General features: G+C 46.5%; 1 protein-coding gene across 1 annotated transcript in view; it reads right to left on the bottom strand.

The window, feature by feature from the left end:
* NUSAP1 (nucleolar and spindle associated protein 1) overlaps positions 1-18275 on the bottom strand; it is a 345737-nt gene that overhangs the window by 260962 nt on the left and 66500 nt on the right. Inside the window, exon 5 of the mRNA XM_078659621.1 lies at positions 11277-11363. Coding sequence (XP_078515747.1) covers positions 11277-11363 — 87 coding nt within the window. The remainder of the gene's footprint in view (positions 1-11276; positions 11364-18275) is intronic.

The following is an 18275-nucleotide window of genomic DNA, read 5'->3' as shown; positions in this document are numbered from 1 at the left end:
AGTTGTTGCTTTCAGCCACCCTTGAAGCTGCAAGACGGCAGCACTCCTTAACTGCCTAAAACGGGTAGTTGCAATGTCTTTGGCCATATCAATGAGCTCCGACGCTGCTCTTTTACTTTCAGTGATGAGCTTAGTAAACTCATCCTTATTTTCTTCCGGGAGGAAAGGAATTCATCTCCCCTACATCAGACCATAGCCGACGATCATATCTGCTCAGGATTGCCAGAGCGTTTGCTGCCGTTACGGAAATCGCTGCCGTCCACGAGAATTTCTTTCCGCTGGTGTCAAGACGTCTACCATCCTTATCAGGGGGGAGGTAATGGGAGTAGACAGATTCTTAGTGCGTTGCTGAGCCGCCTGAGAGATTACAGAATGCGCCATGGGATGACCTGTTAGACAAGCAGGAGAGTCCTCAGGCGCTTTATATTTTTGTATCCAGTCTCGGCAGTACAGGGATTACAGAGGCTGGTGTTTTCATCACTTTCACCCCTTCCTGCCAAATATGATCGATAATAGGTATTGACCTCAAACTTTTTCTGGATTCTTCCTTAAAATCATACAGTAAGCAGTCTTCCTGATGTACAACAGTTGGTATCTGGAACCTAACAGCAGCCCTGTCCATAATATTATGGAAACCTCATATGTCTTCAGGAGCTGAATCCTAACGGCAATGAGGTGGTGGTGAAGGCATTGGCACTACGTAATCATCCCATTTGTCCGCGGGTGTCGCAGGGTCCGGAAACTCCGCCCCCTGCTCTTCGTCAGAGGTAGGTGGGTCCTCCTGTGGAGGGAGAGGGATAATGGGACTTGGCATCACAGGAGGCAGCAACGGTGCTGGAGCTGCTGGCTGTGGTGAAGGTACTACAGTTTCCGGTTCTTGATGAGGGACATCTTTCTGTAGTCCTGCAACATACTCTGGAGGTCAAATAGTAACGTTAGTGGGAATGGAGTAGGTTGTTGCACAGGTTGCTCAATATATCCATATTGTCTATAGTGAGCAGTAGGGGCTTCATACTGTTGGTAGTAGTGCTACTCCTCAGCATAGTCATCATCCTCTTGACATTTAACATTCAGCTGTGAGGGACTATAAGCCGCTCCAAAGTGACCCTCCTCATCGTCAGTATCTTCAACATCCAGAAGATTGCTGGGAGGTTGTAGCAGTTGCGGGAAGAATAGGCAATACGCTGATTCTAGTAGTTCTAGGCTTTATTTTAGAATATAATGAGTCTGAGCTTTTCTGTCTAGTGATTCGTGGAAGTCTGGGAGAGCGGCTCCTTGCTGCTTTCCTGATGCCTGAATCCGTGAATGCGGCTCTCCGTCCTCGGTCGGGTGCCCGCCGAGGAAGGTCTCCGTCTACTTCCGTGTTGCTTCTCAGTAGGCAGAACCGGGAAAACAAAAGGCAAGAAAACGGTGCATCAGTATCCGTTCTGCGTTGTGGATCACAGGGAGGGGAGTGAGGGACCAAACACACGTGATACACTCTGTTTCTAACGGCCGAGGTGAGGGTAATTGTGCTCAGGGTATGGGAAAAACCACCAGGGAGAAAGGAATCCCGGGCTTAGTCCGATGCTATTTATTTACGAGTGACCCAACCCCGTAGCTTGTCACGCACCTGGTTAAGCCATACACCTCCCCCGGGTGTATGGCTGGGCGACTCGTGGTGTCGTTGGCCTCCTGGCGTTCTTTCTTTGTCGTCCTCCGTTTGGTCCTTGGGCTGTCTTTCCTCGGACCCGGTCTTCCGTCGCACCGCTCCTCTTCCGTCTTCTTTCTCGTCTCTCCGCTCGTCCTCGAGATATTCGTCCCTCCTTAGCTCCACTCTCCTTCCGTCTTCCTCCTCGCTTCCCTCTTTGCTCTGGGTGAACAAGCACACCCTTGATTCGTCTATCTCGGCAGATGAGGTTTCCGTGTCCTGAAGAGACTCCTCCCACTCCGAAGTCCATTCAGAATTAAAGGGCCAGTGTGTGGATTGCGTGTCTACCTCTGTTTCAACGTTCTGTGGAGAGGAAGAGGTAGTGTTTAACCATTTACTGTTTTCAACTCCTTTACAGTCATTATGTCGAGGTGACCCCGCTGTGTTACAGAGGTAGAGGTGAAATCTTTGGGGTTTTAAACTCCATACACGCCCTTTGCAAAACCGTACTTGAAAAACTGGCATACATAACTGCTGGTGAAATAGTAGTCGACGGTGGTATTATTGCCGTTGACGATGTCATAGTCGAAGGTGGTGTTGTCATGGACGATGGAGTCGTCGTCGTCGTCTGTGCCGTCGACGATGGAGGAGTTGTCGACGGTGCCGTCGTCGACGGTGCCGTCGTTGACGGTGCCGTCGTCTATGGTTTCCTCGGCAGTGCGGTAGATGTCGAGGCTTTTGGTTCGAATGCTCTCAACGACGGAGGTGTCCTCGACGATAAAGGCAATGTTGATGAAATAGATCCTTTAAGACTTGCCGTAGAAGTCATCGGCGTCGGCGGTCCAGAAGATGACATAGTTGAAGTAGCAGGTAAGGCTGTTGAACTTGAGGGGGTTTTCTTGGCAGATTTGGTTTTAGAAGCACCTGCAGATTGAGGGGATGAAATCCCTGAGGAGACTGTTTTTTGTCTCCTGATTAAGGGATTCTTTTGCCATGTGAGAGATTTTAGGTGGTTTCCTTGTCTCTTCAGGCTGTCCCTCAGGCAACCTCTGTCTCTTATGAGAATTAGAGGAAGTATCACTTTCTGCATCTGAATAGGCGTCATTCTTCTTTTTCAACCATAATAACAGCCGTCCTTCTCTATCCCGCAAGGTTTTAGTAGGGAAAGAGCAGCAGATCTTACAATGTCTTGCCTCATGCTTTGGATAAAGGCAATAAATACAGTCTTTGTGGGCATCATCAATGTGAACATTCTTCTTCCCACAGGACTGCCAAGGTCTGATTAATCCCTTAGAATCCAACATTATCCTGATAAAATATAAGATAAATACTTATCTGAAATCACTGAAGAAACTGAGCCAGGTTCAGGGAGACTCCCTTACACAACGAAGTGCGGTGACAATCTGAGGAACTCAGCCTCTCTTGGGAAGGTTCTACAGGGTGCTGGTCTCGGATTGGTTGTTTTTCAGTTTGGTCCTTTTTACAAAAGGAGACTAATAGGCTGTGCAATGCATGTTTGCAACAATTAGGCCTATGGTTTTTTACTACTTACTGCTATGTTATTTGTACCATGGGACTCGCACTACGACGACTGGGAATGATTCAGGCATGTGAATCTATGAAAGATACCCCAATACTGGATAATATTACGGACAACACAGCGATTTAGCCTAGAAAGAGTACAGCAGTTTTGGGCTTCTTATATAGTTTGTTACATTACTCCTTTCACATTTATAAATGTATCCAGTTCCAAACAGTCCTCTAAAATCTGGCACACTTTGTGAGCAGTGGGTATCTTTCATGAAAGTCTTCATGAGGGGCAACACTAAGAATATTTCTGGAATTTGGGCTCTTTTAGTAATAAAATAGGTGAATAAAGCAAGCAATCTTGACGGTTTTTTTCTCCACACGAAGCAAGTGTAACTGGCTTCATGTCACATGTTCACCATGTCGCGCCCAGAATGGGGGTCAAAACCAGTGGGAGCCAGTTGCTGATAGCAGCAAAAGGCTGGGGGTAGCTAACAAAGGCGGCAGGCCTTTGAAGCTTTCTGTTCGAGGACCCGGCCCATCCTGGGGGAGGAGGTAGGACACCTCTGCCCTGGATGTGCTTTTTTCCCCGGACCCAGAGAGAGTCGGGCTCTCTACCAAGGGGTCCAGAAACAGTTCTGGTGGTGGCAGATGGCTGGGAGCCAGTAAAAAGCAGCACCAGAGTTGGTTGTGGTTCAAGGGGCCCTCTGTGTGCATTTTCTATTAAATTCAACACCGGCATCCGTGTGGGTGTAATGTGCTGGGAAGTTTGATAGCAAACTTCCCAGACTTCAGTAAAGCCATCATGCAGCTATGTAGTTTGTGTTATGTAACTCCCAGCCCATGTATTCAAAATGGCTCCACTGAATTTATAATGTCTGAATGGCACAGGCACTGCAGGGGGACATTGCTCATGCAACTATGCCCTCACCTGTGGCATGCTGCACCCTGCCTTTAGGGCAGTGAGGCCTGCAAGAGGGGTGACTTAATGCTCCAGGCGATGTTGGGGGGCATGGCACACAGCCATGTCGACTCTTTAATTTGGTCTGCCCCAAAACACCCAATCTACCATGGCAATCAATCAATCATATCATTTGTGAAGCGCACTACTCACCCGTGAGGGTCTCAAGGCACTGGGGTGGGGAATGCTGCTACTGCTCGAAAAGCCAGGTCTTGAGGAGTTTTCTGAAGGTCCGCAGGTCTTGGGTCAGCCGTAGGTGGATGGGGAGGGTGTTCCAGGTCTTGGCGGCGACATGGGAGAACGATCTACCACCTGAAGTCGCTCTTCGGAAGCGGGGGACTGTAGCGAGGTTAGCGGATCAGAGCTGGCGGGTGGGGGTGTAGAAGCTGAGTCGTCTGTTGAGGTACGTTGGTCCGGTGTTGTGGAGTGCCTTGTGTGCGTGGGTGAGGAGCTTGAAGGTTATCCTCTGGTTGACCAGGAGCCAGTGCAGGTCTATCAGGTGGGGTGTGATGTGGCTGCGGCGAGGGATGCCGAGGATCAGGCGTGCAGAGGCGTTCAGGATGCGTTGGAGCCGTCTCAGGAGTTTGACCGAGGCTCCTGTGTAGAGGGCGTTTCTATAGTCCAACCCGCTGCTGACAAGGGCCTGGGTGACTGTTCTTCTCGTTTCAGTGGGGATCCACTTGTAGATCCTATGGAGGATGAGGACCTCCGTCTTGTCCGAGTTCAGCTTCAGTTGGCTGTTCCTCATCCATTCAGCAACGGCCTTCATTCCTTCGTGAAGGTTGGTTTTGGCGTGTGGGGGTCCTTGGTGAGGGAGAGTATCAGCTGGGTGTCATCGGCATAGGAGAGGATGTTGAGGTCGTGCCGACGGGCGACATGGGCGAGCGGTGCCATGTAGATGTTAAACAGGGTTGGGCTGAGGGATGAGCCCTGGGGTACGCCGCAGATGATCTCGTGGCTTCGGACCGGAAGGGGGGAAGGCGGACGCTCTGTGTTCTGCCGGAGAGGAAGGGGGTGGTCCAGTCCAGGGCCTTCTCTTGGATCCCAGCGTTGTGGAGGAGTGTTCGTAGTGTGTGGTGACAGACCGTGTCAAAGGCGGCTTACAAGCCCAGGAGGATGAGGGCCGCTGTTTCTCCGTTGTCCAGCAGGGACTTGATGTCATCGGTGGCGGCGATGAGGGCAGTCTCAGTGCTGTGGTTGCTGCGGAACCCGGACTGGGAAGGGTCCAGGATGTTGTTCTCCTAGAGGTAGCAGGTCAGTTGTTCGTTGACTGTCTTCTCGATGACCTTTGCCGGGAACGGGAGCAGGGAGATGGGCCGGACGTTCTTGAGGTCCTAGGGGTCCGCCTTGGGTTTCTTGAGTAAGGCGTTGATCTCTGCGTGCTTCCAGCTCTCCGGGAAGGTTGCTGTCTCGAAGGAGGTGTTGATGACTTTCCGGAGATGGGGTGTGATGGATGTGCTGGCTTTGTTGAAGATGTGGTGTGGGCATGGATCTGACGGAGATCCGGAGTGGATGGTGTTCATGATCTTGATGGTGTCATCGTCGTTGATGTTGGTCCAGTAGAGCAGGCGGTTGGTGCGGATGGTGGTCGTGTGGGCGGAGGTCTCAGTGGTCGTCGGGGCGGTCGTGGCGTTGAAACTGTTGTGGATGTCTGTGATCTTGTGGTGGAAGAAGGTGGCCAGCGAGTCGCACAGGTCTTGCGAGGGTGGGACGTCGTTGGTGTTGGAGCTGGGGTTGGAGAGTTCCTTCACGATGTTGAAGAGCTCTTTGCTGTGGGCGCGTTGTTGTCTAGGCGGTCTTTGAAGGAGGCCCTTTTGGCGGAGCTGATGAGGTGATGGTATCTGCGGGTGGCATTCTTGTGGGCGGCGTGGCTGTCCGGTGTTCGTTCACGGAGCCAGATCTTCTCCAGTTTTCGGCAGGTTTGCTTGGAGGCCCGGAGGTCTTCAGTGAACCAGCTGGCTTTCTTGTTGGTATGATTGTTGGAGGGTTTCTTGATCGGGGCGAGGGTGTTGGCGCAGTCGTTGATCCACTGTCTGAGGTTGCGGGCGGCGGTGTCGGGGTCGGTATGGTCAGCGGGTGGGCTCTGGGCGAGGGTGGTGGTTAGCTGGTCTTCAGTGACTTTGCTCCAGCAGCAGTGAAGCATCTGTTGGGTGCGGTGGTGGGTTTCTTGAAGGTGAAGTGGAAGCAGCGGTGGTCGGTCCAGTGGTGTTTGGTGGTATGGTTGAAGGAGACGTGGGGGCTTGCGGAGAAGATGGGGTCAAGCGCGTGACGGGCGGAGTTGGGTGGGTGTTGTGACGAGTTGTCTGAATCCGAGGTTGGCTAGGTTGTCGATCAGGGTGGTGGAGTTGGTGTCGTCATTGTTCTCGAGGTGGAAGATCAGGTCCCCGAGGAGGATGTAGTGCGTGGAGGCGAGGGCGTGTGTGCTGACGAAGTCGGCGATGAAGTCGCTGAACTGTGGTCGGGGGGCGGTCTGTAGATGAGGGTTCCTCTGAGGGTGGTGTTGGGGTCGGTGTGGATCTGGAAGTGCAGGTGTTTGGCGGTGCTGAGGGTGTCGTCAGTGTTGGTCGAGACTCAGTGTTCCTGTGGACGATGGCGATTCCTCCTCCCGCTCTGTTGGTGCGGTCCTTGCGGGTGATCTTGTAGCCTTCCGGGACGGCTATGGCTATGTCGGGTGCCGAGGCAGGGTTCAGCCAGGTCTCCATCAGGAAGGCAACGTCTGGGGAGGTTGAGTGGAGTAGGTCCCAGAGTTCAACTGCATGTTTTCGGGCGGAGCGGGTGTTGAGAAGGATGCATCTAAGGTGGTTGGGTTCTTTCCTGGTCGGCAGCATGGTGGGGCGGATGCTTGTGAAGCAGCAGTTCGGGCAGCTGAAAGCTCCGTGGGTGCGCTTCGGGCGGCCAGGAAGCAGGTGTGTGATCGTCCGGTGTTGAGTGCGTGGAGGGTTCTGGCATCGTAGCGGTGTCGGGCGTTGTGGCGTTCGTGGTGTTAAGGGGTTCTGGCGCTGGGCGCGGTCCAGGCACGGACGGGCACAGACGGGCTTGCCTTAGGTGCGCCAGCTTCCATATGAGGGCATGTGGGAGGAAGGAGCAGCTAGGAGGCGGGAGCGTGGTGGCGAATGGAATTGCAGGTGAGCGGCGGGAAAAACGGGCGGGGCCGCGGGAGAACTGGGCACAGGAAAGAAAAACAACTTGAGGCAACAAAACAAGTACAGGCACAGAGGAATAAAACAAGTCTGGGCAAGAAAGCAAGTTCGGCACAGGGGAATAAAAACAAGTCTGGGCAAGAAAGCAAGTACAGGCACAGGGGAATAAAAACAAGTCTGGGCAAGAAAGTAAGTTCAGGCACAGGGGAATAAAACAAGTCTGGGCAAGAAAGCAAGTACAGGCACAGGGGAATAAAAACAAGTCCGGGCAAGAAAGGAAGTTAGGCAAAGGGGAAAATACAAGATTAGGCATAAACAATGCAGGCAGAGCCGTGCAGCAGCGCGGGTAGCGACCTGCCTGCAAGCAGGGTCATAGGTCCAGAGTGGAGGTGCTAAGGGGAGGGGTCTCTGAGGGTAGCATAATACAATGGAATAAAATGGAAAAAGCACAGGCACAGGGGAACTGGATGGCAGGGACCCTGTGCACTACAATTGTAACCACATCAAAACCAAGCAAAAAGTGGAGGCTAATCATGCAAAAAGAGGCACTTTCTCACAATAGACATCTTGTTTTATGGTGTTGAAGGATTTGATGTTGACTTTTGCAGATTAGAAGTATCCTCTTTTTCTAAGCTTACGAGAGAGCTCAGATTACTGTTTTTGCTCTCTAGAAAGCCTGCGGTGTGGCTTTTTAGAACCTACTTGGGGCGTCTTGTAACATCCTCAGTTTGGACGGAGGACCTTCTGATCAGTCAGTCAGTCAAACCACTTTATTCGGTTAAGTTAAAACCATAAAAGTACAGACACAAAATACATACATACATACATATATGTGCAAAAATACAATATAAAGTGTCCACAGTGTGATACAATCCGGTAGTGGGCAGGCTATGTGCAAAGAACGCATTACAGTACTGGCCAGGTAAAGTGCATTTACAGGACAAAAGTAACAATACATCCAAGATATTTGATATAAAACTCATTAAAAAATAACAGTCATAAAAAACAAATTTAAAAGGATAAAATCAGAATTAAAACCTCATTAATTATGGGCTCTTCTCACGGCTATTTCTCAACCGGACAGCTGCCGTAAGAAAACTGGCTATATAAAGGATCTCATTGGGGTCACTTAATAGCTGTAAGTACAATAAGGCTGGCTTAACTTGGATAAAACCCTTTCTATTTAGTAAGGGAAAAAGAAACCTCTTCCTGATGTCACTATACAAATCACAGAACATTATTAAATGCATTGTGTCCTGGGCTGAAAAATTATCGCAAGTGCATGGCCCTAGTTCTTCCAGCCTGCGCCACCCCTTGGAATTTCCCAGTGAGAGGTGAATTAAATTAAAACGGAAGCGTGTAAGGAGTATACGAAGGAAAGGCCTAGTCACAGTTTTCAGGTAGGGTTCCATCGACTGCGTAGTTTTTAAAAGATAATGGGCTTTTACCATTACTTTTTTCAACTCCAATTCCTCCCGTTGTACTGCCCACAAATTTAAAAGCTGTTTCTTCACCCCGCTGGGATCCATTTTCGTGATCAACCCAGGTTCATCATAAAGGTCCTGTCGACCAACAGTTACCAATGTTTCCCTTACATAAACAAGCCACCTAACCTTATGTACACCATCCAGAGTGAGACAATCCCTGATCAGTCTGTGATTAAGGTCTAATTCAGGATTAAGCCACAATTTAAGCCAAAAAATAACTGGCGCCAACCTGAGTGTATCGGTTATATAACCCACCCCCAGTTCCTGATGTACAGCATAGGTGGGTGTTGATTGGGGAACCGATAATATACCCCGTAAAAATGTATTCTCCTCGAGCTGTATCCCCTCCATGGCTCTATACCCCCAGATAGAGGAGCCATATGTAGCAATTGTGATACATTTAGCTTTGTAGATGTTCACAATTGCCTCAACAGGTTTGGTTCCTAACCGTTTGGCAAATCCATTTACGGCCGCAATTGCCCTAGCCATGCCATTGACCTTAAGTTTATATTGAGCAGCCCATGTACCTTTCTCATCAAAGAGAACCCCCAAATACATAAAAGAAGTTACCCTGGTAACTTCGGAGCCTTCACAATAAAAAGCCCGGCAATTTCGTTTACTCTGGCGACCTACACTCATTACATGTGACTTGGCTATATTTACCTTTAAATCCAGGGATTTCATAAAATTACTAAATCCCACCAGCAGCTTCTGTAGGCCGACTGCTGTGCGAGATAACAAAACAGCATCGTCGGCATACAGAAGCACCAGGCAACGCTCCTGACCAATTTTGGGGACATCTAGACTGGCTATATCTAAAACCTTACCTAAATTATTAATATAAAGAGTAAAAAGCAAAGGTGCTAAAATACAACCCTGTCGTACTCCACGCCCAGAGCTAAAGTGCCTAGTGCAGTTCCCATCTTGGTCGATCCTCACCCGCGCAGTAAGGTTCTGATGCAGGTCAGCTAGGAAGTGAACGAGACTTTTTTCCATCCCCATCTCTAGGAGGATCGTCCAGAGCTTTGACCAGTCTCTTTTGTGAGGCTACTTGGTAGACTCGATGTGCACCATCATACACTGAAGCTAGATTTCCTTGGCTTTGACATTCTGAAGCAAAATTAAAATTCAGCCCGCTCTGTTTTTTAAAGTCTGTAGAAAAGGTGTGGCATGTTCCAGTCCTTTACCTTGTGAAAAGGTTATATGCAGTAGATGTAATTCTTGTCGGGGTCCTGTGGCTGTAGTCTCATCTTCCCGGAAGTACCACAAGGCCTGAAGAGGACTTTTTTGCCATAGAGATTTCTGACATAATTAGTCAGATTTGAGTCAATAGAAGTTACATTGACTTCCAACAGAGTAATTCTGGTGACAATTTAAGAAGTTGAAGATTTAAGATTTTTCTATAGTAAACTGAACAGAACTCAGAGAGACTACCATGACAAAATGTGCATTAGAAAACTGAGGTATGGTAGTTCTGAGGAGAGTGGTTATGCTGAAGTCAGACTAACTGAGGTTTGATTCGTTGAAATGAAGTGAATGGGATATTTAAAAAAAAAAATGATGTTTTTTAGCCTTTCCAGGCTATGTATAGCCCTGTACTTGCTTTCTAGTTATACTGTGGGACTCCCACTATGGCACTGGGGAATGATTCAAGCATGTGAATCTGAAAAATATCCAATACTGGAGAAGAACAAAAAAAAAGGAGAAACAAAACAAAGTAAAGTCTAGCAGCTTTCACAAAGTTGCTTGAAAGTACTATGGAGCACGGATCCACAATTACAGCCATCAATCAATGTATTACAACCACATAGGCTAATCAGTATCAAAAACAACAAAAGGGCATGTTTGAGAACTGGGAATTTTAGGATCCACATTCCTTAATACGATCTGGCACTCAGCAAGGAAATCAAGTAGCAAGTGAAATTCTTCGGGTCGGATAACCTTGTCACGGAAGGAAAAGCAAGCTTAGTTGGAGTTTGCATCTTTCAGCAGAGGCAAAAGATTTGAAAATAAGAACTTTAATAAGCATACAGATGAGCAGGACGACTAATGTGCTGCAGTTTCCAAATGCGAAATCTATTATGCAAAATGATGCTTCACCAGTTTTGACCAACAGGAGCCTACTCAACAAACTCTAAGTTGCAGTTGTTAACCATGGTGAATACGTAGTCGTCTCTAACAGAAGTTGTAAATGATTCCTAATGTGCCCGACATTCTTCAGTACACTTCCACTTCAGCCTGCAAGGATCCACGCACACAGTTCACGGACCCTAGAGGGAGGGGAATGTGACAGACTGAAAACTTTGGATTTTTTTTTAATTATAAACTCTAAACATAACCTGGATCAGCAAGCAATGAAGTACAAAAATCTACTGCATCAACCAAGTCGCAATTCCTGGAAAATGCATTAAAAGTCATTTTTTATTACGTATCTTTTAAGCAACCATAAAAATAATTTGGTGTATTATTCTGTGGCTCACTCATACCAGCACCTTTTTATTCTTAAAGTACAATATAGCAAATAAACATACTTGGTGTTGTGGGTTTTGTCCCAGAATTCCCCAATTTCAGGTGACGTCCAACAAGCTTTGGGAGTTTTCCACCAGGAGTCAATGCATCTAGAAAAAGTAATTATCAAGAGTAAACTATCAATACAAGTAATGGTTTCAGGTTGCACTTCAAAACAGGATGCTGCCCATACAATAATCAATGAACCTTCAATGTTACAAGTGTAGATTATCTGGGCATTAAAACCTGTTTTTCATTGTGAGAAAGTGTCTTTTTTTGCACGGTCAGCACCATTGCTTATGAACCGATGCTGCTGGTTTTAGCCCCTCCATACTGGGGCATTGTGGTCCATACCCCAGTGTATGTGCTATGACTTCAAAACATAATAACATTGGCTGAATCCTAATTAGCATACCTATCTTCACAGGAAAGCCATAGCTGGTGCAAGATATACAGCAATGGAATGATAAAGTTTAATATCACTTGTGGACTGCAGCACACATTGTGCCATCCACAAGGCATACAAAGGAAATATTGCATCAGGCCTACCTGTGTAGCCAGACTCCTGCATCTTTTAAACATGTAAATGCAGGTCATTCTGAACAGGGTCGAAGCTTGAATTGGTTACCAACAGTCATTTGTATCAGCAGGTAGCACATTATTGTTGACCTAAGTTCTGTTATGCAGATTTGTAGAGCTAATTATCACCTGGCGAGGGTATCTTGGCGCGGAGCAAATGTGTACCTAGCTAAACCTAGGGCATAGTGGGACTACTTGAAAAGCGGATATTATGAAGAGGAGGAGGTGCTTTGTGTAGTGGCATGATTTAGGAGCGATGTAGGAGACAACTTGACTGCTGGATCTAGTTTTCCATATGCATGGTATGTGTGCAATTAGGAGTCTAAACAAGCAAGGTATCTGGGAGGTTTGTGAAAACAATTGCAATTGTTGAGGTATGCAGGGCCAGTGTTATGTAGTACCTTGGTAATGCAGGTGGGGAGTTTGGATTGTGCTTGTACGCATAGCCAGTGGAGCTCCTTCAAGTGTGGTGTGATGCGAGTGCAGAGTGGGAGGTGGAGAGTGATTCTGGCTGCAGAGTTCATATTGCTCTGCAGCCTTCTGGTGAGTTTTTTGTTGATACCGGCACAAAGGGTGTTTCAGTTGTCCCCCTTGCTTGTGACCAGGACGTGCGAGGCGGTTTTGCAGGAGATGATTAGGAGACATTTGAAAATCTTCCTCAGCATCTTCAGAGTACGGAAGCATGAGGTGGTGATGGCATTCACTTTGGCATTCCTGTTAGGTTTGCAGTGGAAGATGATGATCCTGAGGTTCTTGGTGGGGTGGGTATTAGTCCTAGCTCTGTTGGCCACCAGGTGGCGGCCCTCTGTAAAATACTCTTCCCAAAGATCACGGTTTCAGTCTTATCAATGTTCAGCTTTAGACAGCTGGTCATCATCCAGTGGGCGATATCTAGCTCCGATCAGACAGTTAACCATCCACATACTATATCCAGGAAAATCACACAAAGAAACGGAGGATAAACTAAGAGAGATGAATGTCAAGGGCTATTAAAACAAGGATTACCACAGCCAATTTGTATTCTTCGTTTGTAGTGAAAAACTATTTGTATGCAATTCCATTTGAAAATATCTTGTCTCTAAAATGTGGAGGACTATTTTTATAAATGACATTGGTGTGGTGTAGTGGCTAATTTATGTCTTGATTGTAATGCTGGCTTACTTTTCTGTTGGCCACACTGTGATCCTAATCTTACTTGTACAATACCAGCGAATCCTACCATGGATAGTATACCTTTGATAACACAGCACTTATAGGCAGTTGTAGATGCCAGTGAGAGGACAAAATTACCATAGCCTCAACTCCCCTCTTACTCTCCACATCAGTTTGATGCACACTGGTGGGCATTGCCAAAGAACAACTTACTTCCCTTCGGTAACAATATATCTGTAAGAGACACAGATTACTATTTGATTCCTCACCTTAGAATTCAGAATGGATCCGGAGAATTTTTTTTCAGTAGTACCGCTGAGAATCGATAGGTGGCGTGGCATCGTGGTTGCCGGAATTACGACGCAGTATCTACTTAGATGCCGCCCTCGCGCGCGGATGTCAGTTTCGCACCAGAAGCGCAGAGCCATGCAAGACACCAACCATTGGTGCACAAAACTAGGGCCCTGAAAGGAAGTCCCTTACCCTAGAAGTCAGGTCGCAGAACGGAGAGGATGAGTGGGATAAGGAAGGAATCTATAACTAACATATGTCTCTTACAGATACATAGTTACCGAAGGTAAGTAACTTGTACATCTGAAAGAGACAATTAGTTATGGATTCTTCACCTTAGAATAGATAACCCAGCACGGTTAATCCCGGAGGTGGGTCTGCAAACCAAATTCACACCAGAAAGTCCTGGAGAACTGAAGGCCCAAAGAAGCACTCCCCGGACTTGGCTGTCCAGGCAGTAGTGTTTGGTAAGCATGTGCAGTGAAGCCAACGTGGCTGCCTGGCAGATGTCAAGACGTGGACTCCACGTCCCAAAGCAGTAGTGGCTGCAGTCTCCCTGGTGGAATGGGCTCCCAGCCCCACTGGAGGTTCCTTTTTCATTAAGGAGTAGCAGATTTTGATGCAAAGGACGACCCATCGGGATATGGTCCGTTTTTGCACGGGCCGACCTTTCTTGGCGCCCACATAGCCAAGAAAGAGCTTGTCATCGACCCAGAATGGTTTTGTGCGATCCAGCTAGAAGGAAATGGCATGTTTTGGATCCAGACGGTGGAGCCGCTCCTCCTCTTTAGAAGGATGCTGGCGGGAAGAAGGTGGGCAAAGTGATGGTCTCTCCTATGTGGAAAGAGGTAACCATTTTGGGAAGGAAAGAAGGCCTAGTTCGAAGGACAACTTTGTCCTGATGAACAGCCAAGAAAGGAAGTTTATAAGAAAGGACTTGAAGCTCACTCACCCTGCGAGCAAATGTGAAGCAAATAGAAAGGCACTAGCCAGAAGCCTGAGAGGACAGTTACGTAGCAGCTCGAAGGGAGCGCACATAAGATAGGGGAGAACCAGGTTCAAGTCCCACTTGGGCATTACGAAAGGGGTTTGAGGAAACAAGTGAGCAATGCCCTCAAAGAAGTGATTTACAATAGGGGACTTGAAAAGAGAAGGCTGATCAGGCAGCCGAAGGAAGGCCGAAATGGCCAAAAGATAGCCTTTAAGAGTACCCAGAGCTGCTGGGTTAAAGAAAGAATGAAGAGGGGACAGAAAGGGGATCTACAGCCTTTGCTGCACACCATTCCACAAACTTGTTCCATCTACAGGTGTATACCGTTTTGGTGGTGGGACGCCTAGCTGCCAAGAACACAGACTTCAGGAGGAAGTTCGAAAGCTCAGGCCTACGACCACCGTCTAAGTTTACACCAACCTTGGAGGAGGTAGGTCCTGAAGTGAGGATTTTTGAGAGAATTGTATATACAAAAATACAGAACTGTATCAAATATGTACCCAAACCCACGTATAATCTATCCTATGATGAGTACATGACTTTGAAGTCTTTATCAAGTAACAAAGAGGTTATACTAAAACCATGTGATAAAGGAGGAGGAATCGTAGCACTGGATAGTGCTGACTATGTAATACAGATTGAGAAGATGCTTAATATCCCGGAGCACTATCAGAAAGTTAAATCCTGCCCCGGGAAAATAATCAAAAATTACATCTTGAGTTTCACTGGTGATGCCCTTGGGAGAGGCACTATTTGCCAACAGGAATTTGAATACCTAAACCCTCAATATACTAACATCCCAATACTCTATGGGCTGCCTAAACCCCATAAAAATATAACCCAGCCTCCATACAGACCCATAGTTTCCACCATTGGGTCCTTGACGGAACCACTATCTAAATATGTGGATATTTTTCTTAGACCTCTAGTGGAGGCCCTTCCGGCATATATTAAGGATACTGGACACCTGATAAGTACCATTGAAGGTATTACCTTTAATGAAGATACAGATATCCTTGTCTCTATGGATGTAGAGGCATTATATACTAATATACCGCAGTGGGGGCGCGCTGGAAGCAGTCAAAAGGGCTTTGGAGCAAGAGAACAATTTTGAGGACAACTTATTTATCCTGGAGTGTCTGAGCACTGTATTGCAGGAGAACTATTTCGAATTTAACAAAGCTATCTATAAACAAGTACTTGGAGTAAGCATGGGCGCGGCCTGCGCACCGAGTGTCGCTAACATTTTTATGGGCGCATTCGAGGATAGATTTGTTTTTAACGAAGTAGCCCCTTTTCTTTGAAAATATCCACAAATGGAATCGATTTAATCGAGGATATCTTTTTTATTTGGCGAGGACCGGAGGAACAACTTGAGGAATTTTTTCTATGGATAAACCTCTGTGACCCCCACCTAAGATTAAGTTCTAATAAGAGTAAACACCGAATAGAATTTTTGGACATATGGATTCAAGGTATCGAAGGCCAGATAGAGGTGTCATTATATACGAAGCCCACAGCGCGCAATACACTTCTGCAGTACCAAAGCTTCCATCCGCGTAGCCAAAAGGATGGCATTCCTTTTAGACAATTTCTACGGTTAAGAAGAAACTGTACGAATATGAGTGACTTCGAAATACACCTCAGGTGAACTTAAAACCAAACTTCTAGCACGTGGGTATCCTGCTAGATTGATCCGGGATTCCTTTAAACGGGCCAAATACTATGACAGGACAGCTCTCTTGCAGAGTAGCAAAACAGAGACTAAGCAAAAATTAGTGTGCGTAACCCGGCATTCTAATAATAAATAATGAATTGCGCAAAATCATTTGTTCCAACTGGCACATTCTCAATGTTGAAAATAGTGAGTTAGTTTTACCTAAACCAATGTTTGCGTTCCGCAATAATAAAAATCTACGCAACCATCTAGTTCACTCTAAGTATACTTCAGAAGTTAAACTTATGCAAAAATCAATTGCAGGAGATAAGCCTATCATAGGAACATATAGATGTGGCAATTGCCACGCATGTGAGACTATTATTACCTCAGAGGAACTGACTTGGGGCAAGAAGAAATATACTTTTCAGGAGATGACCAATTGTAGGTCATCCAACGTCATTTATTTGATCATATGTCCGTGTTTAAAGGGCTATGTAGGCGACACTAGCCGTGAATTCAGAGTCAGGCTGAGTGAAAATAAGTCCTGCATTAGAAACAAGAGGGGGGCTCCCCTAGTAGCGCACTGGCAGGAAAAACAACATCTGCTTACGGACCTGAAATGGCTAATCCTTGAAAAGGTTCACAACCCAAAAGACAATAACATTAATGGCCTCAGAGGTAAGAGAGAAGTGTATTGGATATATACACTACAGACAGCTACTACAGGGTTGAATGGATGCATTCCATGGAGTAACACTATTCTATAGAGTTTTGTCCCGATCTTTTGTAGGCTGGCCCCCCCTACTTTGATGTCGTTATTCTGTATTCTTTATTCTAAACATCCTGGCATCGCTGTAGGGCAGGGGCTGCAGTCTCCACACTGCCCTGTAGCTCTCCTACTTGTAGTGACAGGTATCCTGTCTAGATCCCCAGATATCTAATTTTTGCTGAGATCTTTCTTGCTTAGTATGTATCACACCCCGGCAATGTTTAGGTTAGCTATCTTTCTGGTACATACACACTTGTATGTTTGTGCCTTGTTACATTGAAATTATCTAAATCTTTATAAAATATTCTGACTATATACCTTTAAATATGCCCTTCCCTTTATTGTTTTTTCGACTTCTGTTTCTGACATTTATTAAGGTGTAGATAGTTTGTGTAGTGATATTCATTACCGCATTTGTTTTTGCATATTCCAAGATGGCGACCGCGTGGCTTGACACCAGTCCTACCTTTATCTCCATGTCCTATTGTCGTGTATTTCTATAGGTTCTGAATCAGTCCCCCTATTCCTGACCCTATTCTGGTTAAACTAACTATCAAGTTAACTAACAGTCAGCCCATGAGGCAAGAAAACCCCCATGATGCAGATACCGTTATCTGACGCAGTCACACTACGGCACAGGAACGTGTTATCTGATTAGGTCATAACGCTTGAGATCTAATTAGACAAGCGACATTCCTCCAGCCCCTGATAAGGCATACGACGTTCTCATAACAAATCAAACCTATGACAACCTGGATAATCGTGCGGCCATTGTTTTGATTTCGCAGAGAACTTTAGTAAAGAATGTGCTAACGAGCAAGTCGTATGACATCTTTATTGATGTATCTATGTCCATCCTTACGTCAATCTCTGCACCTTTAAGGTATAAATATTGCCGACCTTGCCCTATGCAAACACACGCGTGGTGACAAGACGGAGCAGCCATACTTGCCGAAGCCGAGAGCAGAAGCAGACCCCGCTGGCAGCAGCCCCGCCTTCCTGACGCGCTGAGAGACGCGCTGCTATCTCAAGCCGAGAGACCCAGCACCGGCGCTTCTGGGCAGCCCTCGCAGGCAGCCTGGAATATCGAGAGCAGAGAAAGAGATACCATTCCTCATTCATCCTAACTTCCAGGTACAGAACTGAATAACCCCTCACAGAGAATTCTTTAGTTATTCACTTGGCAAAAACAAACTTAACTTAAACTGTAACTTTCTATTCCCGCCCACGCATTAGACTTAGGTCAGGTACACGGGGTAGGCGTATTTAGAAACACCAGTTGAGTACGTTTAGTCAAATGTATATGTGTATGTAAATATATTTTAATCATTTTAAACATCATATGGCTCAGAAACCATATCAATGTTTTTACAGTATTATTTTATACTATTGCTTTTAATGTATGCACTTTACTTAACTATAAGTATTGCAATAATATCGATCCATTTCTCATGTATGAGAAAAGAGACTGATCAATAAATAACACCTTTTTATTGAACACGCCCGTCTCTTCCTTTTCTCTACATTCTGATGAGACTAAGAATGCACGTACTGACTGAGTAAAATAATTGCCTTGTGCT

Source organism: Lissotriton helveticus, chromosome 9 (genome assembly GCF_964261635.1).
Source record: "Lissotriton helveticus chromosome 9, aLisHel1.1, whole genome shotgun sequence".
NCBI lineage: Eukaryota > Metazoa > Chordata > Amphibia > Caudata > Salamandridae > Lissotriton > Lissotriton helveticus.
Note: the sequence above shows the minus strand (reverse complement) of the source record. Positions and strands in the feature narration are given on the sequence as shown.